Consider the following 24,251-nt stretch of genomic DNA (forward strand, 5'->3'; position numbering starts at 1 on the left):
CTACTCCCCACTCAAAAATCAAGCACCTAATAGAGGAATAGGTTATAACAGGGCTTCTTGATTTCAACACTGTTGACACTTGCAGCAAGGGGAGTCTGTTAGCCTGTCTGAGACAAGATCTCCTCATGTAGCCCATGTCTATAGCCCCTGTGTTACTGAGGGACCCCATATTAACACAGTGACTATTAATTCTGGGCATGAGTGATGGCTACATAACTGAAACTTCTAAAAGTTGTTTTTTTTTTTTAGTTTATACATGTGTAAATGTACTTTTCTGTACACATGCCATATTATAAATATGTTTTTATTTATTGACTTTTCTTGAGATATGGTGTCATTTTTCCAGACTGGACTTGAAGTTACTATGCAACCAAAGATGACCTTGAACTCCTGGTCCTTTGCCCCCAGCTCCTGCGTGCTGGGATTGCAGGTCTGTTTTATTTGGTAGTGGGAATTGGACCCAGAGTTTTGTGTACACTGGCAAACATCTACCAGCTGGAAACACACCCCCTCAAAGTTCTATAGGAGGCTGAGGAATTACCATGAATTCAAGGCCAAAATTGGCTACATAATGAATTTCAGGTAGCCTGGGCTAAAGAGAAGACAGACAGACAGACAGACAGACAGACAGACAGACAGACAGACAGAGAAACATGAGAAAAGGTACAAGAAAAGTAAAATAATTAAAACTCTAACATGAGAAACTTTTAAATTAGAGACACAAAAGTATTTATGGTTTTACTGGACATGGCGCTGCATGCTTGTTATCCTAGCACCAAGGAGGAAGGCAGAGGGTCTCGAGTTCAAGGTCATCCTCTTCCACTTCACAGCAAGTTTGAGGCCATCTGAGCTACCTGGCACAAATAAACAATTGTTTACTTAGTCTGACAATGTTACACAGAAGAATCAAAATGAGCCCTATTAGTCCAGGGCGGTGAATGAGTAGATGAGGTCACATGGGAGCAAACGATAAAGGAATCCTTGTTAAGGGCCATAGCTGGGCTGGGTGTGGCATTTAGGGTGTCAGCCACAGGGCCCTTTTACACTCGGTACTGCAGAAACTCTTCAGGTCCATGGCTATCAAAGTGGAACAGATCCCAGACCCTGGTGTCCTCCTACACAGGGGCCCTTGGTTTCTCTCCTCTGCCCTGCAGGCTTGCAGACAGTTAAGGACTTCGGCCACCAGCTAGAGGGGATTCCCACCATTCTGGCTTTGCTGATCAGATTAGTAGTTACAGCAGCCTTAAGGAAAGGGATGGGGCCAAGGGCTAGGCACAATTTTTAACAAGGTACAAAGGAACAGGTGGGATCCTCAGGTCCAGTGCAGGGAGCTGGGTGTGGCAACCTATAGTCGGGACAAAGGACACACCTTTTGACTCGACAGAGGCAAATATGCCAAAGACAACTTGCTCCTGCTTGTTCTTGAAGAAATGTCCCTGACCCTGGCAGAGCAGCAGTGGGGCTGCCACTGGGGCAGCTGTGAACCACTTGCCATCACGAAGAAGAGGAAGAGCCTAACTAACACTGTGGCAAGGACTGGAGCCTGTCCAGGAGGGGGGTCATTTCAGAGACAGTTCAACTCACAGCACTCAGCCATCATCCAATTAGGAGACCCTGCTTCTGCTCCACCCCTGGAAAGAAAACGTTTATTCCCAGCTACTGCTTAGATGGGGAGGACTGGGACGTATGCACACAGAGACAGGATAGCAACATTCAGAACAGCTTACAAAGCTAGTCTATGAGAGGGGACATCTTTGCAAAGAGTGGGCCAGTAAAGGAGATGAATTCTAGCTAGAGAGCTACAGGAGACACAGGTCTCTGAACCCCTAGTGATTGTATCACAACACGGAATGAGTGAGACATAGGCACTGTATGATTACAGTGTACCAACAGCTCAGCTAACAGTGTCGAACTGGGGCAGACCCAACAGATTCAGGCGTGCAGAAAGAAGGGATGCTCAAAGCTGGGAGTAGTGGTGCATACCTGGAATCCTGGCACTCTCAGGAGTGTAAGTTCAAAGCCAAAGCCAGCCTCTGAAATGCAGGCAGGGAGGGAGGGAAGAAGAGAGGGGGTTTGGAGGGAGGATGGATGGTAGGGAAGGAAGGATGGGAGGAAGGATGGAAGGGGAAAAAGAAAGAAGTAGAGAAGGGGAGGAAGGGAGAGAGGGAAAGAGAGGAAGAATATGGGGTAGAGATGGAGAGAGGGGAAGGGGAAGAAAGGGGGAGGGAGGAAAAAAGAAAAGAAAGATGTGGGAGGAGATGGATGGAGAGACAGAGAAAGAGAGAGGCAGGTGAGAGGCTTAGGGGGTAAAGGCATTGCTGCCAAGCTCGAGGACCGGAGTTCAATCCCTGGAACCCACATAATAGATGGAGAAAAGCTACTCCCCAAAGTTAGCTTCTGACATCCACATGTGGACCATGGCATGCCTGTGCCTGCACAGGCTCTTGAACACACACACACACACACACACACACACACACACACACACACACACACACACACACACACATTAATTAGGAAGATGGGGGAAGAAGGGAACCAGTTAGCAGCAGAATTGTCACAAATGACCCTGACATCAACCTTGAAATGCCACAAACACTGGCTGTGTGCTTCTGCTGTGTGGACAGGGCTGGGGGTGGTCTTTAAAATGTCTCTGTGGAGCCTGGGGTCAAGTTATCATTGCTTGGCTATTTGAATTCCTCAAAGGAGCTGAAGCCTGGGGACCTTAAATCTACAATAAGCACAGTATTTCACCAGGACACAGAATCCCACTGCAGAGTTCCTTTAAGCAATTCCTGATGTCTCCCTAGGCTTTGGAGACAACGTTTCCAACACCCGGGCTATGTGCCAAGGAGAGGTGCTGCTCACTGGCTAGCTCTCAGGCTCACATTTAGCCACTTTTCTTAGATCTCCCAGGACCACCAGCCCAGGAGCGGCACCACCCACAGTAGACTGGACCCTCCCACATCAATTACCAATTAAGAAAATGCCTCCATATTTTGGGCTTGCCTACAGCCCAACCCGATGCAGACCTGTCTTTTTCAATTGAGGTTCTCTCTTGCCAGGTGACCCTAGCTTGTGTCAAGTTGACAAAACAACAACAAATCTAACCTGCAAACAGGGCTTACTAGACACACATGAACCTCGTCACTGACCTGCGACCTTTGCCATCTGAACAAAGCTGTTCCCAGCATCTTATCCCCGACAGCAAGCCCCACCCCCATTTCACAACAGCTGTGTTAGTACTCCCCTGCGGTGTTCTGCCATCCACAAGGGAACATTAAAAGAGACAGTAAAGACATTGTGAGTGATTTAAAATGTCGTCTGGGAATTTAACAAATAGCTTATTCATCTTGCTAAATCATTGTCGGGACTAATCCATTTACTCCCCAAATGTCAACTGCTGCACTGGGAAGAATTCTCAGTGTTTTGTTTCTTTTCCTTCTTCCTTCCTTCCCCCTTGTCCTGAGTTCCTCTGGCCCAGGTACTCCCTCCACCTATCCCTGCTCAGCCGCCAGGAGCATTTATTCCAGAACCTGTGAATTCATCTGGACAGACCAAATGTTACTTTTTCCCCCCGGGGTCCTCGCCACACCTAAATATCTTTTATTTTAATGTCTATGTGGGTCATGGCATGACATAGATGATTCTGTTCAGAGTGGTTATAGGGCGGGAAGAATTAATACTGTCACAATGCCTCTCTCCCTGCCTTGGGATGGAAAGGGAGGGGGTGGTTCCTGGCAGTAGCGGTGCCAACTGAAGGATGGCATGCAAGATCAACAAATGGGGGTAACAGATTGCGCTGTTTGCAGCACCCAGCTTCCACCAACTGCTCCTGTCACTGTTTCTGTCCTTTGACTGAGGCGTCTTTTCTTCCCACCTTTCTCAAATATGTTTTCCAAGGAGCCAGGAGCACAGAACAGTCCAAAATTAGAAGCAGTCTCCTGGAAGGCTATTCACACTCGCCTGTGCTTGTGTGGCTCACCTTCAATCCTGAGACTGAAGTTGTCAAAGTCTCTGCAAGGTCATGGCCTCACTGTAAGTGGCCTGTGCTCTCCTCATTCCAGCCCCAGAGAGTATCCCCACCCCCAAAACCATACCTGCTCAGAGGTTACCTACTGCTTCCCAGACCAACCCACCTGAAGCATACAAAGTACCTCTTAGAGGAAGCAAGCAAACAAAAACAAAGCTGAAAACCCATAACCACCTATAGAAAGTGCACCAAGAAACCCACCAATTTCACAGCAGAGAACAGTTCCATCAACACACTGCCCTCTGTCCCTCCACTCTTTCACAGCCTCTAAGCACAGCGCTCCACTGTACTTTATAGTATTTTTATTAAATCAACACGGCAGTGCACATTCATGCCACGATTGCATGGTTCTGAGAAAGCACATGAAGGTGGATCAGGCGAGGCTTTCACCTGTGGAGAAGGCAGTCATCGACCAGTTCACACTGACTTTCTACTTTTGCTGAAAATACTTATCAACAGCTACAGCCAACCAGTGTACAGACAAGTGGGTGCACATACCTAGAGACCCGATCCTCCTCATGCATTCCAGGCCCCTGTCCTTCAGGTCAGCATGGTGCACCCTAATGCTCTGGGCATGCACTCGCTTAGACTTTACAGGCCCCACAAATTATAAATAAATGACTTTAACTGGGCCAGAATGCAGAAGAGGACGCTGTTAATGGTCTGTGACCAGCTCCAGTGACAACAGCAACAGCAGCAGCTAGTGTGGGAGATATTGACCTAAAGCCAACAGGAGCTTGTCACCCTTATTCTGGGTTCTGGAAACTGAGGCGTCCAGAGACCCCACTGGTGAGGGTCATGACAGGGCCTGAATAACTATTTGGAGCATGTTGATGGACTTAAATACCTCATTCCAGACTATCCTCAATTCCCAATCCACCATCCCTGAGGCATTTTTTCAAGGGAGGGGATTTGAGACAGGGTCTCTCTACATAGTCCTGGCTGTCCTGCAACTCAACACACACACACACACAGAGAGAGAGAGAGAGAGAGAGAGAGAGAGAGAGAGAGAGAGAGAGAGATGGGTGGGGGACTGGTCTCAAACTCAGAGATATGTCTGCTTCTGCCTTCTGAGTACCAGGATAAAAGGATAAAAGGTGTGTACCACCACTCCTGGCCCCTAAGGCATCCTTCACCAACCTCTGAAGCTGCCTCTCTTCTCTTGTAAAGATGCCCCTGGTGGCCTGTCTGTGCACTGCAGGACTTGGAACCTCTTCTCCCTCTGGGAGCACAACATTGCTCTGCTCAAAAATACCCACTGCCTATTATCTCACGGTGAGGTAGCACCCAATGTGCCATCTGCCCCGTGTGATCACCAGTGCTTCACCCCACAAGCCCCCCCCAATCTGGCAGCAAGAGTGGGCACATGATGCTCACATCCTCCCCGAGGCACCCTAGAATAGCTCTGTGCCTGATGCTGACCACAGGAGGACTGATGGCAAGTTGTCACAGAAGGGGTAAGCTCCGTTCTGCTGGCTCCTCCTATTTAGCAGACAATTCCTACCCAGCCTGGGAAAACAGTTTAGAAAGTTTAGCCAGGCAGCAGTAATACACAGCTTTAATCCCAGCACTCAGGAGGCAGAGGCAGGTGGATCTCTGTGAGCTTGAGGTCAGCCAAGGCTACACAAAGAAACCCTGTCTCTAAAAAAACAAAACTGAACAACAACAAAAATGTGTTAAACTTAAAGGAGGATATAAATGGACTGAAAATTTGACACATACACCTCCATGCCCTTACCCAGAAAACTAATCTGTTGCCCTGTTTTAAACTTGGTAAAATTTCCCACATCTTAGGGTTGAGTTAGTATCTCCCGTTTGCTTTATTTATCCAACTTTCCACCTTTAAATAAAACCTACACATTATGTGAGCTTACAGGTGGCTGGAGACTAAATACATGTTACCAAAGACAGGCTGCAGACTGGGAAAATGCTCTGTAACCCACCGGCACTGGGGGTGGATGCCAGCTGGCCTCAGCAGTTAACAAATATAAATAGCAGACCAGTCTGAGATAAAACCAAGGATCCAAGAGGATCCTTTTTAAGGCAGAGGTGAGGTGGCCACGCACCCACTTACCCACCGTATCGGCAATTATTTACTGAGCACCTATACTCTATATCTTTGAATGTGGCTGCCACTCAAAACTACCAGGGCAACAGTAGAAATTCTGCAGTGCTGGGCTTCTTGTTGAGCCACAGCCGCCAAGGCGTTTGGGTTCTGTGCTGAGTTGGGGGAAGAGCTGGTTCCACAAGGACAGAGCAGCAGGGGATGGAAACAATGAGCAAGCTCAGACCCACGGTGCCTGCTGGGTCAGGTCAGGGGTGCAAAACAAGAGCGAGGCTGAACAACGGGCAAGCTCAGCCAAACGCTCCCCAGCTCACCCTCCCGGCACCTACTGGGAATGTGCCTGCTGAGAGGCCGGAAGGCAGCCAAAGGGCACGCTCCTGCCAAGGAGGAGGCAGAGAGCCAGTGGGAGCAAGTTGCCACACAAAGACACCAGGGGAAGAGGGGTGGAGGCACCTTCTTAACCAATCCTCCACGGCTGCAAAGAGGATTCGGGTGGGGGGGGGGAGAGGGTGACACACGGCACTGCTAAATGCCTGGGTAGCACCAGGGCTAGATAGGTGGGGCGGGGTGGGATGCTTTTTCTTCCAGCCTCCATCTCCAGCCATTCCAGGTCTCTTTTCGCACAACATGATGCCCATGCTGTCCAAATCAGTGCTCACCCTGCATGCCTGGCTGGAGGGACCGCTTACCCTACAGGTCTAGATGGAACTACATGGAACAAGAAGCTGCCTTTAAATACAGCACAAGCAAGGACCAAGTCTGGTGATTGCTGCCGCCGACAGTGTTTGTAAAACTCCGTCGGTGATCCTGCATCTGCTAGTTCTGTTTAAAAAAGAAAAAGGAAAGAAATTCACCCTATCTAAAGTGGACAGAGCGAGAGGGGTAGTGGATGAATGGTGACTTGAATGCTGATGTAGATAAGGGCTGTTCTTTTTGAACTGTGCATGACCTTTGCAAAAGGATGCCACCCTTACATAAGTCTGTTCGGGCTTTTTACCAGGTCGCTTGCCCAGTAGATATTTACGGAAGAAATGGGGAAAATCCCTTCATGTTCTTCCAAAAATCAAGCCCACGCGCATTTTGCTGAGCTTCTAAATGTGGTAGCAGTGACATCAGAGACGCCTCGGAAGCCAGCCCTGCTTCAGCAACACGGCTTGCTCCTTTCCCTTATTAAGCCCATCTGTTTGCACATTTGGTTTGTACCAAATGCAATTTACACCATAAAGCAGACAGTATGTGCCTATTTCTTAAACGAGATTTGTCATTTAATTGGATCTTGATAGGAATTCCTACCTAACTGGAAAGCATGGCTTTGAGTCAAGTGGATGGCAACTCTGTTTCTGTCTGTTTTGTGCCCATTGAGACCTGACGGTGTCTAGGAGCTCCAACAAACTAATTACAGAGCTATTTAGTTGAAGATGCTTCCCTGTTGTCCCTGTGGATGTCCATTCTGAAAGCTGGGAGGAGAGTTTGGGGAGAGACCATTGAGCCAGATCCCCCCCCCCCAGCCACCAAATGCAGACAAAGCCCACTTCACCCAGGGCTGGGGATATGTTGTGCTGTCAAACAGGAACAATGTGCAACTCTCCAGTATGTCTGTGCAAACTTCCAAAGGTCAGATGTGTCTATACTGTGCTCTCTCAAAAGGGAACATCTACAGGAACACTCGATTGTTTGAATGACAAAAGGGTCTTGTTTAACTTCACAAGTCAACAACCTCAGGCTTGTCTAGCTAACTCTGGTCCATGTGCCCTCCCCTGGACAGGTCGTTCTGAAGGCCCCAAAGGCCCCGTCCCATCCCTCCTGAGTGGGTTACGCTGATTGGTGCTGCATGCCTGCCAAGGATGGCAGCTGGTCCCAGGACAACTTGTTTTGACAAAAGTCTGGCAGAGAAGATTGGGAGGAGAGTCTAATGTAACATAATATAACATAACATAACATCTTGTTTCCCTAAGAAGCTGTCGCTAGCTGGGGTAAGCTCTGTGCTAGAGTGCCCCCCCCCCATACACAATGTACATACACAGAGCAAACAGACCAGAAACTGTCAGATGCCCATACGAAGGCAAACGAGACAGCCTCACCATTTTCTGAAGAAGCTCACTTGGCTGGCTTGTCACTTGCTTCCTACTTTGACACATCCACCCTGTGTCGGGGTGATCTGAGGAAGCATTTGCAGACCTCTGGAGGCTTATCTAAAGTCACTATGCACTCCCTGAAGGGTGTGTCATAGGGAACCCCCTCAACCATTTGTGCTACACCTTCCCCAAGCTGCTGCTCGGTTCAAGCCCCTGCAGGAGTTCCTTACGAATGGGTGCTTGGGTCCCCTCAAACTTCCATCAGAGTCACCCAGTGGTTGCATTTTCAAGGCTTCCCAAGAGAGTCCTTCCACGGATAAACTAAGTGTAGAGCTCCAGATTAAACTGAGGAACCACTGCTCACCTCTCAGCTTTAATCCCTATCATCTATTTGTATCGATTTGTAAAACATATGAATTCACACACCTATTAAATCATTCTCGAAGCACAGATGTATAGAAATTACAAGTGGTGGCACATGCCTTTAATCCCAGTACTCCAGAGGTAGAGGTAGATTCGAAGCCAGCCTGGTCTACAAAGCCGATGCTGCACAGAGAAAACCTGTCTCAAAACAAAAGAGGTGACATCCTCCACTTAGAAAGTATTCTAAACGCTGAGGTCAGACTTAGCAATAGGGCAAACACTTGCTTTTGGTACTTTCTCATATAATTTCTCTTTTTCCCCCTGTAACAAAAACAGCAGCAGATGGGAAGAAATAGTTCACATCTCCCAACAGAAGTGAGCCCTGGTTCTAAACAGGATTTCCTTCTCAGTGTGCTGTTTGAAGTTACAGGCCAGGGTTTCCTGTGCAGCTCCCTGCTGTCCCCATTTCCCCATCACCATAAAATGACTTTCAGGATGTGTGTAGGTGACATTTGTCAGTATGAAGCTTTTAGGGGGGTGGTTTCCAGGGGAACCCTATGTAGCTCAGGCTGGTGCCTAACTCATGATCCTCCTGCCTCAGCTTCCCTAGTGCTAGGACTAGAGGCATGTGTTTTAGATTTCTGATCGTATGGTCTGTAAAATCATAACAGGCATACACTTGTAATCCCAGCACTCTGGAGGTAGAGACAGAAAGATTGCTTGTTTAATGCCAGCCTGGTGGGTTCCATGCTATCCAGGTTACATAGCAAGATCACATGTCAAAAAAAAAGATTTAAGTCATGTGGAGGTGGTGCACGCTTTTAATTCCAGCACTCGGGAGGCAGGCGGAGCTCTGTGAGTTTGAGGCCAGCCTGGGCTACAGAAAGAGTTCCAGGACAACCAGGGCTACATAGAGAAACTTGTCTCAAAATACAAAAAAAAAAAAAAAAAAAAAAAAAAAAAAAAAAAAAAAAAAAAAAACAAAGAGAGGGGAGGGGATTTAAAAACACACAGCCGTACGTTTTCATTTTAATGCGGCTCTCAGCAATGAGCCATGCCCTATTCAGAAGTCAAGCATACAGACCCTCCATGCTGCCTCGGGAGCAAGTGGGCATTGGGGCACTCTGCTTTCAGAGTAGCCGGATGAGAGGCAGATGAGACAACTGTGTGTGTCACAGAGAATGCAGTCCAGGCTCCAGTCGGACACAGGGATGTAGATAAGGGATGGACAAGATCTAAAAGGGCGTGTGGAGCTCTGCTCTTTTCTCTGGTTCTCTCTGCTGCTTTTGAGGATGACTTGAACCCAGAACCTTCCACACACTGGACAGCCCCTCTCCATTGAGTTACTCCCCCAGACCCAGATTAGTGGCCCCTTCCTTCATTTTATTCAGCATTAATTTTTAAATTACTTTTGCTTTGTTCATATGTGTGTTTTGGCTGCATGTATGTGTGCCTGGTGCCAAAAGAGGGTATCAGATTCTCCAGACCTGGGGTTACAGATAGCTGTGAGCTGCCATGTCAGTGCTGGAATCAAACCCAGGTCCTCTTCAAGAGCCCTCAATGACACAAGCTAGAGTTAACTGAAAGGAGGGAGCCTGGATTGAGAAACTGCCTCCATAAGATCCAGCTGTGAGGCATTTTCTTAATTAGTGATTGATGGGAGAGGGCCCAGCTCATTGTGGGTGGGGTCACCCCTGGACTGATGACCTGGGTTCTACAAGAAAGCAGGCTGAGCAAGTCAGTAAGCAGCACCCCTCCATGGTCTCTGCATGAGTTCCTGCCCTCACAGCTTTTGATGATGAACTATTTATATGGAACTTTGAGTGAAATAACCCCCACCCCCCACAAGTTGCTTTTGGTCATGGTGTTTCATCACAGCAATAGTAACCCTAGCTAAGGCATGGTACTTACAGGTCACGATTTTTTCCAACTTACTGGCAATGAGCTCAGGAAGCTTTTAAGTTTTACGATCTAACCGATTCCAGCTAAAATGCAACATTTACGAATGCATGTGATCATCACAAGACCGAAATACTGTATAAAAATGAAACTTTGATGTGTAACACGAGATTCTCCCACAGGTTTTATCACATTTCTTTTGTGTTGCTGGGGATGGAAACTGGGGCCTTTCCCACACCAGGAGAGAGCTCCACCACTTGGCCCTATCCATCCACAGACCTCTTTTACAAGTTTCCTTGAGATAGGGCCTCACTAATTTGAATGCACTCTGTGGTCCAGGCAGGCCCTGAACTTGGAATTCTCCTGCCTCAGCCTCTTATAGCTGAATACAATAGCCTACAGTACAGGCCAGAGTCATCAGATCCAGCTCCCAGGCTGGGGTTTGTGATACCCACGGAAACACGGGGTTTAGCGACTAAATTCATTTGTACTTGGTTTGCCCCATTACTAGTTCTTATTGCTGGCAGCTTTCGATTCGGCACACTTAATGAGTACAATGACATCTATACGATTTCATCTTCTGAACCATATCATACTTTGGTATCTATTGAGAAAGAAATTTCTCATTCAATTATTTAACTTTTCATTTAAGTTTGTTATATAGGTGTTCTGTCAAGGTCAAAACTGATTTCCTAAACCATGGGGCTTTTGTTTTTGTTTGGTTTGGCTTTGGTTTTGGTTTTTCCAGACAGGGCTTCTATGTGTGATCCTGGCTGTCCTGGAACTCACTCTGTATTAAACCACAGTTTTCATAAGAACTGAGCATCACCTGGGGCCCTATAAAAAAATAAGGGTCTCCTATCCAAATACTAATTAGGTGGAACTAATAGCTCGTACTTTCTGAGATAGACAAGATGAGGCATGACAGGATGGTGCGGGCAGAATTGAAATATGAAATGTGGGTTTCTAGAACCCTCTGAAGGTTGATTAAGTAAATTCCTTGGAAATGTCTTGAGGGTGGGGGTGGAGACACTTAAGTTAGAAATAAACAAACCTCTCAGAATAAAGGTGTAGATGACTCCTGATGGCTAAACTCTCCCTGCTAGCTTTGTTCACTAAGAGACCACAAAGCTTTCAAATATATATCTACAACCTAAGTTAATCTTGCAGAAACAGTTCATACAACACAATAATCACAGTCAGTAGTAAGTTTGCTTAAGCTGCCACTGGGTTGAGTTCCACTTTGAAGTGTAGACTCTCTCTAGAAACTGGCTTTACATATTGGGGTGCGGTGGGAATTTGGTTTGGGCTGCTCCCTTGGGCCTGTACTGAAATAATTTTAAATCTAACCTCTCTGTTTTGCTGTTTTTATGACCACCCACCAGTATGAAAAGAAGCAGGGGGAGGGTAGTTCTTAGTATGCCCTCCTCAAACCAGAAAGACAGCAGTAAATATTTAGGGAGATAATTGAGTATTAGGAAAAAATATTTTATTACATTTTACAGGTCCCAAAGCATCTCACAGACTCTCATGTAAACATCACACACACACACACACACACACACACACACACACACTCATACCACACATGTACATATATACATGCACACATATATTCATACACACACCACACATACACACACATACACAGACCACACACACACCACACATACACACCACACACACTCACACCACATACATACTACACATTCATACACACATACACACACTCACATCATACACGCACATACCTATATACATACACCACACACACACACACACACACACACACACACACACACACGGCAATGGGGGAGGCACCTGCATAGGTGATAACTTTGGTACCACCCTAAAAAGACTTGTACAAGACTTATGGGTACTTTGGCAATGACTTGAAGTATTTGAGACACATGGTTACTTTGTTGTAGCCTGACCACTCTCCCTGCTCTTCTAAAGTATTTTGGCTTTGAGGAAAATATAAATTAGGTATTTTTCTTACTAGAAGAAAAAAAGCTCAAAACTGTAGCATTGCAATGCTCAAAAGGCATAATAATGGGATACTTGAAAAATTTCATTTTTATATTTATTTTATTTTATATGTATTAGTGTTTAGCTCACACATATGTCACCAAATATGTACTTAGTGCCTGAGGAGGTCAGAACAGGCATGGGATCCCCTGGAATTGGAGTTACAGATGGTTGTGATCCACCGTGTGGGTGCTGGGAATCAAACCTGGGTCCTCTGCAAGAACAAGAGAGGACTGAGCCCTCTCTCTATGTTTAAAAGTTTAAAACACAATATAAAAGTTGTTTCTCAGTTGGTGTGGTGGAGTGCACTTGTAACACGGAGCACACCTGTAATCTCAGTGCTTGAGGTGGTGGTAGATGGTCAGGCCAGCCTGAGCTACATGAGGGTTTGTATCAGACTCTGCCTCACTGCATACACATATCTAATCTTACTAATGAGGAAGCCAATATGATAATAAAGTTGTTCCTGGAGCAACTGAAGAACTGAGCATGTATGAGGCTTTAAAAGAACATTAGTGCTAGACATGGCAGTGCACACCTGTAGTTCCAGCACTTAAGAAAATCAGGAGTTCAAAGCCATCCTTGGCTACGAAGCAAGTTCAAGGCCAGCCTGGGCTATGTGAGAGCCTGTCTCAGAAAAACAAAAGCAAAGCCTAAAATAAGAATATTAGAATAATATCGGGGGTTAGATTCTGTGGTTTGAATGAGAATAACTCTCATAGGTGTATGTTTTAAATACTTGGTCCCCAGTTGGAAGAATTTTTTTGAGAAAGTGTGGTGGTTTGAAAGAAAAATGGAGTGACACTAGTAGGAGGTGCTGTGGGATATTTGATCACTCTGTGTGAAACTGATTTACTTTGCCTGCCTAGGAACCTTCTGATTTGGTTTAATAAAGAGCTGAATGGCTAATAAGTAGGCAGGAGAGGATAGGTGGGACTCTGGGCAGAGATAGGAACTCTGGGAAGAATCTGAGGCATGGAGATTGGCCAGTGAGATGTGGAGAAAGTTGGATGTACAGTATGGAGGAGAGGTAACGAGCCACATGGCAGATTAATATGAATGACTTAATTTAAGTCCAAGTCTCTGTGCCATTTTTTGGGAGCTGGTGGACCAAAGAAAGACCTGACTATAGGGAGATGTGGCTTTGGGGTATAGGCATGGCCTTACTGGAGGACGTGTGCCATTTTGGGGGTGGGATTTGAGGTCTCCTATGTTCAAGCTATGCTCAGTGTGGCACCTAGTTGCTTCTTCTGCTTTTGGACCAAGATGTATAACTCTCAGCTCCTTCTCCAGCACCATGTCTGCCTGCATGCCACCAAGTCCTGCCATGAAGATAATGGACTGAACATCTGAAAATGTAAGCCACCCCAATCAAATGTTTTCCTTTAAAAGAGTTGCTGCGGTCTTGGTGTCTCTTCATAGCAACAGAAACCCTAAGACAGAAGGAGTAGGAGGTGTGGCCTTGTTGGAGAAGGTATGTCACTGGGGGTGTGTACCAGGCTTTTGCTTTTGGGACCACCAACTAACTCCCAAATCATGACATGGAGATTTACTAGTTTTGGATGCTCAGCCTTAGCTTAGCCCTTTTCTGGTTAGCTCTTTTAACTTAAATTAACCGGTTTCTCTTTATTTACCTTTTCCTCGGACTTATTACTTTTCTTTCTTTCTGTATATCTTACTTTCACTGCTTCTAGTGTCTGATTGGTGGTTCCCTGGCTTCTAGCCCTGGGTGTCACCCTCCGTCTCTCCTCCTACTTCTCTCATTCCTCTCCTTTCTTCTCCAGAGCCTAGATTCCTCTTCTTATTTATTCTTTCTGGCCACCAGACCCATCTATCCTCTTTCCTGCATAGCTATTGGCTGTTCACCTTTTTATTAGACCAATCAGGTACCGTAGGCAGGCAAGGTGAAACAAATGCTACACATTTTTTTCATAATTAAACAGATGCAGCATAAACAAAATTAACACTCCTTTACACAGTTAAAAGTAATATTCTATAGCATTTAACACATCTTTGCCTAGTTAAAATAATATTCCACAACAGGGGTGGGCTTTGAGGTCTGTGCCTCTCCCTCCCTCTTGCTTAATGGATTAAGATGTAGCCTCTTTAGCTGTTCCTGACATCATGCCTTCTGTCTGCCATGATGGACTGTAACCCTCCAAAAACGGTAAGCCCAAACTAAATGCATTGAAGGCAATTTATAAATTGCCTTCAAAAGTAACTGAAATACACCAGGATAGCAGCTTACCCATAACTTTTGAAGCCATCCTATCTACCATTTAGACATCTACAAATTAATGTACAATTTCACAACATCTAGGCTTCAGTCAATTAGTCAATAGAAAATTCAAAGACTCACTACTCTCCTAAGCCAGGCTTTCTCCCACTCACTTGTTATTGGTGAGCTTTGAATACTTTTATTTTCCTGACGTAAGAAGAGTTCACCCTGGCACAATACACAAGCGTTGAAGCATTGCATACCTTGGGTTTTCACTTTAGCTCTTTGGGAAGTCATTTCTTTGGCTTAAGGGAGGGAGTAAAGGGAAAACCACGCAAAGCTCAGGGGGTGTCGTGAAAGCAAACACACCTGCAGCTTTAACGTCTTCTTCACAGGGAAGGGCTCAAGGCTCTGTCAGTGGAAGCACAGGCTATAACATTTTTGGGCTCCCACTGTGTCACACTTCAGCTCTACACAGGTACGATAGTGTTCCCTTTACTGCTCAGTTTCCTTGACAGATATAGTTCAGGGTTGTGTGTGTGTGTGTGTGTGTGTGTGTGTGTGTGTGTGTGTGTGTGTGAGAGAGAGAGAGAGAGAGAAAGAGAGAGAGAGAGAGAGAGAGAGAGAGAGAGAGAGAGAGAGAGAGAGAGAGAATGTGTGTGCATGCATGAGTGTGTGGTATGAGTGTGAGGGTATCTGGGATGTGTGTGGTGTGTATGTGGTGTGTGTGTGTATATGTATGTCAGAGAGTGTGGTGTGTGTATGTGTGCATGTGAATGTTGAAAGACCCGCTCGAAATGCCCCTGAGCCCCCTGCCCCGAAGCTGCCGGGGCCTCCCAAGCCTTCACCCCGGCAGGGCTCGCGCCCCCGGCCCGCCCCGCCTGGCACCGCGCCTCGGGGCTGGGGCCGAGCAACGAGCACCAGGTGGGCAGGCCCGAGAACGAACACCAAGTGAGCCGGCCTGGAGCCCTGCCCCTGAGCCCCGCCCGATGAGAAACACTCCGTCCCAAGGTCTCCGCCCCTAAGGTTAGCCATCTGGACGCGGAGGGGAGGGGGGATTGAGTCTGTTGTACCAGACACCAGACCTTGAGAATATGCTGATCTGGAATGGCTCTGTGTCTTATTTGAACCATCCAATAGAAATGATTCTGTATTTCGCCTCATTTGAAAGACTCTGTGTTTCACCTCATTTGAATAACTCTGTACTTTGCCTCATTTGAATAACCCTGTATAGCGCCTCATATACATTGACCAATGGGAATAGCTCTGTACAATGCCTCATTAGAATTATCCAATAGAATCCCTGCTCCTAGCTTGCGCCTTTTTCCCTATATAAGGACCCCTTTCCCTTGGCTCGGGGCGCTTAGCCACACAGAAGCTAAGTCGCCCCGGGTACCCGAGTCTCCAATAAAGCCTCTTGTTTTTGCATCCAAGTTCGTGGCCTCGCTGATTCCTGGGTGTGGGTCTCCCTCTACGAAAGTACCTCTTCGGGGGTCTTTCAATGTATGGTATGTTTGGGTCATGTGTGTGGTATGTGTGTGTGTGGTGTGTGCATGGTCACAAATGTGTGGTTACATGCACATGTGTGTACATACATGTGACTGTCAGTGGGTGACATCTACCATCTTCCTCAATGACTCTCCACCTTAAATACTGAGGTAGGTTCTCTCACTTGAACTCAGCGGTCACCAATTTGGCTACTCTAGGTAACCAGATTCACCCCAGGGACACATGTCCCTGCCTCCCCAGTTCTGGAATTGCAGGGGACCACCATGCCACTGGCTTGTATGTAAGTGCTGGAGAAGCCCAGTTCTGGGGCTGACGCAGCAAGCTCAGCATGGTCTCTTTTAAGCCACCACGTCCTCAGCTCCTGAAAACCCTAATACAAGGCAGAAAGAGATCTTCTCCAGCTCAGTCATCTAGGTCACCCAAGACCAAACTTCTGCAGTAAAAATAACAACGATGCCAGCACACCATGAGCTAAGCTGCATGGCAGGTTCCTGCAGTCTCTGGCACAGTAAAAATAACAACGATGGTAGAATAAAATTACAGAGACCATAAAAATTCAATTACAAGATAAAGTGTATAAACCTCTTTTAAGTATAGCATCTAAAAGATTTCTTTCCAGGCTATAATAAACTGTATTTTCTATCTTTTCTTTTTCCTTAGAAAAAGGAACTCCTGGGGCTTAAAAGATGGTTCTGTGGATAACCTGCTTGCTGTGCAAGACTGGGAGCCTGAGTTCAGATTCCCAGCACCCACATACACAGATGCATGAGGTGGCACACACTTGCAATCCCAGCACTGGACAGGTGGGGGTGGTGTTGTGCTGGCAACCAGTCTAGCCAATCAGTGAGTCCCCCAAAGGGAGTGGCGCTATTAGGAGGTGTGGCCTTGTTGGAAGAAGTGTGTCACTGTGGGGGCAGGCTTTGGGGTCTTTTTCTCAAGCTTCCCTCAATGTGACAATCAGTTGACTTCCTGTTGTGTACAAAAACATAGCACTCTCAGATCCAGTGCCGCGTCTGCCTGGACACTGCCATGTTCCCCATTGTGATGATAATGGAAGGAACCTCTGAAACTGTGAGTGAGCCACCCCCCAATTAAATGTTTTCTTTGTAAGAGTTGCCAGGCTCTGTCTGCCTCTATCCTACCCCATTGACTTCCACCCATCCCCCTCATATGTGTGTGATACCTCCCATCATGTGTGTGCATATACAAATAAATAAATATTTGTATATCAGTTTTCAACATAAGAATTCAACAAGGTCTTATCTTTAAATTGAGGCAGTGATAGAAATTTCACTAAGAACTCAATAGTAAATGGCTAAAATAATGTAAGCTGACAAATTTAGTCATTTTCAACAGAAGTACTTGGCTGGAAAAATTATATTCAGTTCCATTTGGTGGCAATAGGGTGTATGCTTTAAGGTGACCTGGGCCTGACACAAAGACAAAGCTTTGGATGAATATTATCCAGGTCTGCAAGTGACTCAGCTACTGGCCTGAAGCTTCTGTGACTTAAGTGACTTTAAGAAATTGCCATGTTTGCAGAGCGATGGTGGCGCATGCCTTTAATCCTAGCACTTGGGAGACAGAGACAGGCAGATCTCTGTGAGTTCAAGGCCAGCCTGGTCTACAAAATTAGTTCCAGGACAGTCAGGATGGTTAGACAGAAAAACCCTGTCTGGAAAAAAAAAATGAGCTTGCCATGTTCAAAATAAATACATATTGAGTTCATGTTTAAAATTTCTCTTTAGTCATTTACAAGGGTGAATAAAAGAAGGCTAAATTTAACAGACAGTCAAAATGCTAGTATTTGTATCAAGTAGCAAAACTGTATTAAAGAGAAGTCATTTGTGGGGCTTATTTTGTTAAAAATAAAAAAATCACATGTAGCCCAGGTTGGCCTCTTAACTACCTATATTCCTCCCTCACCTCTCAAATCCTGGGATTACAGATGGGTGCCATGTTGGGCTATGCTCATCAACTGAAAACAACTATAAGGCTAGCAAGACGACTCATTGGGTTAAGCAACTTGCTGCCAAACATGATCTGATCCCAATTCCTGGATCCCATCTGATAGAAAAAAAATCAGCCACAAGTTGTCTTCTTACTGCCACACATTGTCTCTGTGTGTGCATGTAATAAATAAATGCATAAATGTAGTTTTAGAGTGTAAAAATCCTATTACACATTTTTCCTGATTCATTAAAGCTATGTTCTTTCATAAATACTTTACCCTGAGGTCCAGCGATCCGGCTCAGCAGTTAAGAGCACTTGCTGCTCTGACCCAGGTTCAGTTCCCCGGACCCACATTAGGCATCTCACAACTATGTGTCACTTGAGTTCCAGGGGCCCAGTGCTTCTTCTGGCTTCCTAGGATTCCTGCACGCATGTGGTGCACAGATATACATACACTCAGGCACACAGATATATACACACAAATAAATAAATCTTCAAATGCTTTGTCTAGAATTCCATATTGTAAAATACAATAGGATCGAAGAATTAGTGAATTTAAAGCCTAAAAGGTGCCTCCCATGTGGAGGTCCCCAGCTTTACCTGAATGTTAAATCCCCATGGTTCTTGTAAAGATGCCGATGGACGATGGACAGGCCTCATCCTGCTCATCTGACTCCATAAGCCTGGGCTGAAGTTCAGCGGGGCTTCTACAGAAATAGCCAGTGTACTTCATGCCCACCCCAGAACAACTCATGTAGGCAGTCTGTAAATTCCCAAGACAAATGGAACTCCTGCCGTCCACAACCTAAACCACAACAACCATATATCATGGAGACAGATTCTGCAGTAGATTACTCTCTGTTCGACCCTTGCAGGTATTCACTGTCTCCTGGGGCCATTATGCCACCAATGGAAGCTTCCAGCAGGAACTGATATGTTAAAAACAAACTCACTCAAACTGGGCTTCCACAGGTACACCAGCACAGACACCGAAGACACTGAAGAAAGCATGTGTGACTGACCTGTTCCTTCTGGTATTTGTTCAAGAGACTCAGAAACAAGGCGTAGCATCTGGAATAACTGGCCAGGGCTGCACAGCAGTCTCGGTAAGAGGTCAGTTTGCTGTGGGAAATGCCAAATGGGAAAATAAGAATAAACTATTTTTTTTTATTTAAGTACACATAGTAAAACTCTCAAAGCAGACCATGCAAACTCATGAAGGGAAGTCCAGAAATACCTCATACAGTCCACAGAAATAGCTGATTCACTGTCCAAGGATTACAGTTGATACAAAGATAAAGTTTAGTTTGCAAAGTCCAGAGAAAACACTAAGAGGCTTGCTGTCTGCTCTAGATTCTAGGAGGACAGAGGGACTTTTTAAGGCCCCATCCTTAGTGGGGTTGAGGACTTCGCTCAGTGGTAAACACTTGTCTAGCAAGCATGAGCCCCTGGTTCTGGTTCCCAAAAGAAGCAGAACCCCCGAAGATGGCAGCATAGTGTCCTACTTTACTTTCTATGGCTTCAGATAAACACCATGACGAAGAGCAACTTTTGGAAGAAAGGGCTAATGTTTTGCAAAGACTAATAGTGGGGGGAAAGGCTTAGCAGTTAAGGGCACTCACTGTTCTTGAAGAGACCCAGGCTCAGTTCCCAACACCCACATGGTGGCTCAGCCTGCAACTCCAGCGCCAATACAGGAAACAGCTTCTTCTGACTTCTGAGGGCACCAGGCACCCATGTGGTATACATACATACATGCAGGCATTCACAGTATACATAAAATAAATCTTTAAAATATTACAAGACTAATGACTATCAAACCTTTCACAAGACTGATCAAGGAAATTTTTAAAAAATCAAACATGAAAAGCCATTTTAATAACAAAGAGGCCACATAACATGGGAGTAATAAGTGTGAATTCTAGCTAGGCGGTGGTGGCACATGCTTTTAATTCCAGCACTCAGGAGGCAGAGGCAGGCGGATCTCTGAGTCCAAGAACAGCCTGGTCTACAGAGCAAGTTCTAGGACAGTCAGGGCTACACAGAGAAATACTGTCAGTTTGTATTCTACAGTCAAAAATGCCTGACTCAAACTATAGCTCTATGACCTGCTGATTGTGTGATGTCAGATGAACTGCAGCTCTGTGACTTGCTGATTGTATGACCTTAGCATGAACTGCAGCTCTGGGACCTGCTGATTTATGATGTTAGGATGAACTCAGCTCTGTGACCTGCTGATTGTATGATGTCAGATGAACTGCAGCTATGGGTTCTGCTGATTATATGACATCAGGAATACAGGTGCATTTCTCTGTGCCTCAGTTTCCTTCTACATTGGATGAAGGTGACAATAATGACACCTATTTGATTAGTTCTTGGAGAGTCCCTAGAAGATTGCCCATCATACAGTAAGTACAGTACACATAGTTGCAAAAAAAAAAAAAAAAAACAAAAATGTATCATTAGAGACAAAACTAGTTAAAATGAACATTGATTGATTGAGGTACTAGAAACCGAACCTAGGGCCTCTCCATGCTAGGCAAGCATTCTACCTCAGAGCTACAGAGTACAGAATTACACACCATATTTATTTATTTACTAAAACAGGACCTTACTATGTACTCCAAGCAGGTCTCAGACAACTGCCAACTTTCTGCCTCAGCCTCTAAAAGTTGAAATGGAACCATTTAATGTTGTTTGAAAACTTAGGGGGGAAATGAACAAATTCTCATAAAAAAAAAAAAAAAACTGTCTGAACCTGAACCAAGTGGAAAACATGACAGCATATGTAATCTTTAAACAGGTGAATTAGCTAGCCATTGGCAAGTACCAGAAGTCGTGTCTACTTGGGAGACAGAGGAGGAAGGAGGACCATCTGAGTTCAGCAGTTTGGGATCAGTCTGGCAACAAAACGAGACTAGAGAGAGAGACAGAGACAGAGACAGAGACAGAGACAGAGACACACAGAGAGACAGAGAGACAGAGACAGGAGGAAGAAAAGAAGGAAGGAGGGAAGGAAAGGAGGAAGAAAATAAGGGAGGGAGTGTTAATAATTTAATCAGTAGTTACTATCCACACACACTTTGATTATACTTTCCCATAATTCAAAACTGAAAACACAAAAATAATATTAAAAAGGAAAAGGCAAGATGGTTGTAACTCATTGGCCATTCATAAAAGTGTGGAACGGTGCATTAGTTAACTAAATCCCACAACAGCTTACCATAAGAAAACCTAGGGACTGGGAAGATTGCTCAGATAAAGCACTTGCCCTGAAGGCCTGAAGATCTGAGTTCAGATCCCCAGATAGAAGCCAGGGACTGTAGAACACGGCCTGTCTGTAAGCCCAGAACTCCTATGAGGGATGGGAGGTAGAGAAGTGAACAAGAGAGAGCCTGACTCAAACAGGGTGGAAGATGAGAACCAACACTCCAGCAAACCCTTGAGATTGTCTTCTGACCTCCACATGCACTACACTGAAGCTCGAGCACACACGCACTCATGCACACACGAACACACGCACCCACACCCCAGAAAAGAAAACCTACTAAAGTAATTTACTACATTAATGGATTGAAAAATTAATGCATGTGATCAATGGATCCCAGGCAAGCATATGAATTAACAACTAGGTTTAATGACACAGAATTTTTTATTATGGCTTTCAAATGGTATCTAAAGAGCCAGGCGTAATAGTGCATGCACATCTTTAATCCCAGCACTCTGGAGGCAGAGAGAGAGAGATATCTGTGAGTACGAGGCCAGCCGGGTCTATGTATTGGAATTTTTATCTCCAAAATGAGGTGTGTGTGTGGTGGTAAAACAATTATTTTCAGCTGGTGAGATTGTGCAACAATTCTTTAAAAGTCAGGAAGGAGAGAGCCAGCTCCCTCAAGGTTTGTATTAGAGTCCTAAGCAATGTAATAAAGAAAAGCTGGGCTGGGCGTTGGTGGTGCATGCCTTAATCCCAGCACTCAGGAGGCAGAGGCAGGTGGATCTCTGTGAGTTCGAGACCAGCCTGGTCTACAAGAGCTAGTTCCAGGACAGCCTCCAAAGCCACAGAGAAACCCTGTCTCGAAAAAACAACAACAACAACAACAAAAAACAAAACAAAAAACAAAAAACAAAAAAAAAGAAAAAGAAAAGCTGGGAGCTAGGCATGATGGCTCAGATTTATAATCCTAACATTTGGGAGGCTGAGGCAGGATTGCCAGGAGTTCAGGGCCAGCCTGGACTATGGGGCTATCTCAATATATTAATAAATAAATTAAAAACTTAGGTGGAGAAAAGTTGCAATATTTTGACGAAACAAACTAACATAAAAGAATTTATAGACAGACATATGCTCACCAGATCCTGACTATAAAATTAATAGGTAATTATTGATTATATTTACAATCATCAGTATAGCCTACGAGGAAGTAACTTTTCCATAAGGTCCTGGGAATAAATCTTGAAAGGATGTGAAACCTTTATGGAGATATTTATTAAATTGTTTTAAGGAATATTTTTAAAAAGTCAGGTGAGGTGGCACATGCCTATAATCTTATCTTTAGGAGGCCGAGGTCAGAGGACTGGGCTTTGGACTACAAAGACAGACCCAGCCTCAGAGCAAGAGATAGACGGGAATGGGGAGCCATCTTGCACTGTTGGCCAAGTGCACTGAAGGAAAAGTATAAGTGCACAATTTAAAGGCATTTCTGAAACTGATGAGTATCTAGCTACTTTCAAACAACCTAGATTCAAATGATTATCAAATGTGGGTCGGAGAAAGTGCAAAGGTGACTAGTGAATGTGTGAGCCCAAGTTCAAACAATTGACACAAAATTCTGAGAATGCAATGTTAGAATCGAGCTGCCCAGGCCACAGTCCATGCAGCAACTTTGCCCTCTGGCAGACATCCACAGCACCACTGAGCACTGTCTGCCAGCCTCTACCTTATACACACAAATACAAGAGAGAACTCAAAATAAAGATCAGCATTTGCTTGGTTTGCTTCTCTTTGCTGGGATGAAGCACTGGGGAAAGGGTAGCTTGCCACTCTACCTTTTATATAGTCCAGGCCTATCTGCCCAGAGGTTCGTCCCACTGTGGGCCAGGCCACCTCATATTAATGCCCACAGGCCAGTTTGATGGAGGCCATTCCTCAATTGAGGTTTCCTCTTCCCTGGCAACTCGACTTTATTCCGGGGTCACAAAAACTAACAAGTGCAGCATTTTTAATGAGGTGTCTTCATTGTCTTAGTCTACATACCTAAATATTCTGGCGACATTGGTACAGACATCCTTGTCGTCCATGTACTGTTCCATCACTGTGCAGAGCTGGGGGAAGGCTCCGATGTTCAGGAGCTTGCTTCTCGTCAGTGGTGAGTCCGCCAAGTTTCTCAAAGTAGCAGTTGTCTAGGAGAACGTGTGCTTGTGTCATTTTATTAAAGCTTAAAAACAGAGCAACACCACTAGGAAACCCACGCCTTCTGCCTCCCCGGAGTGCTCCTCAGAGGAGGGGGTAGGGGTAAGGCTTGCACAAGGACAAAGAATCCCAAGTCAGCTCAACTGTGAAGAATGGAAGACCTGGGTGTGGTGCATGACTATAATCTCAACACAAGGAAGCTAAGACTCAACAGTTACAAGTTTAAGGCCAGCCTGGGCTATGAGAGGGACCCTGTCTCAAACAAACAAATACAAAAACATATAGATGGAATATTAATATTTTTAAGTAAATAGTTTACCAAACCTCCAGAGTTAAACAACACCAGCTTGTCTTTGACTGACCCTGTCATAGACAGGAGAGTACTGCATATTAGAACCTTTCAATTCCAAATACTTTTTAAAAACTTTTTATTACATTTATTTATTTAATATGTAATTATTGTGTGTCACACACACATATGCCATATAGCCCATGGAGAAGTCGAAGAACAACTGTGAGAGTCAGTTCTCTGTTTCTACCATGTGAGGTCCAGGGGTCAGATTTAGGCCCTCAGGCTTGGCGGCAAGTGCGTTTACCCACTGAGCCATCTGGTCAGCCCCTAAATTCTTTGTTGTTCCTGTTGTTTTGAGACAGGATGCTGTGACAGGATTCTGTGTAGCCCAGGCTGGCCTCACACT

The 24,251-nt window shown here is 45.3% G+C and overlaps 1 protein-coding gene across 2 annotated transcripts in view; it reads right to left on the reverse strand.

Moving 5' to 3' along the window:
- Armc2 (armadillo repeat containing 2) overlaps positions 1-24,251 on the reverse strand; it is a 110,465-nt gene that overhangs the window by 16,356 nt on the left and 69,858 nt on the right. For both annotated transcript variants that reach the window (XM_027402226.2, XM_027402228.2), the window contains exons 12-13: positions 23,398-23,543; positions 19,166-19,265 (exon numbers count right to left, since the gene is read on the reverse strand). In XM_027402226.2, coding sequence (XP_027258027.2) covers positions 19,166-19,265; positions 23,398-23,543 — 246 coding nt within the window. The remainder of the gene's footprint in view (positions 1-19,165; positions 19,266-23,397; positions 23,544-24,251) is intronic.

This window comes from Cricetulus griseus, chromosome 2 (assembly GCF_003668045.3).
Source record: "Cricetulus griseus strain 17A/GY chromosome 2, alternate assembly CriGri-PICRH-1.0, whole genome shotgun sequence".
Lineage (NCBI taxonomy): Eukaryota > Metazoa > Chordata > Mammalia > Rodentia > Cricetidae > Cricetulus > Cricetulus griseus.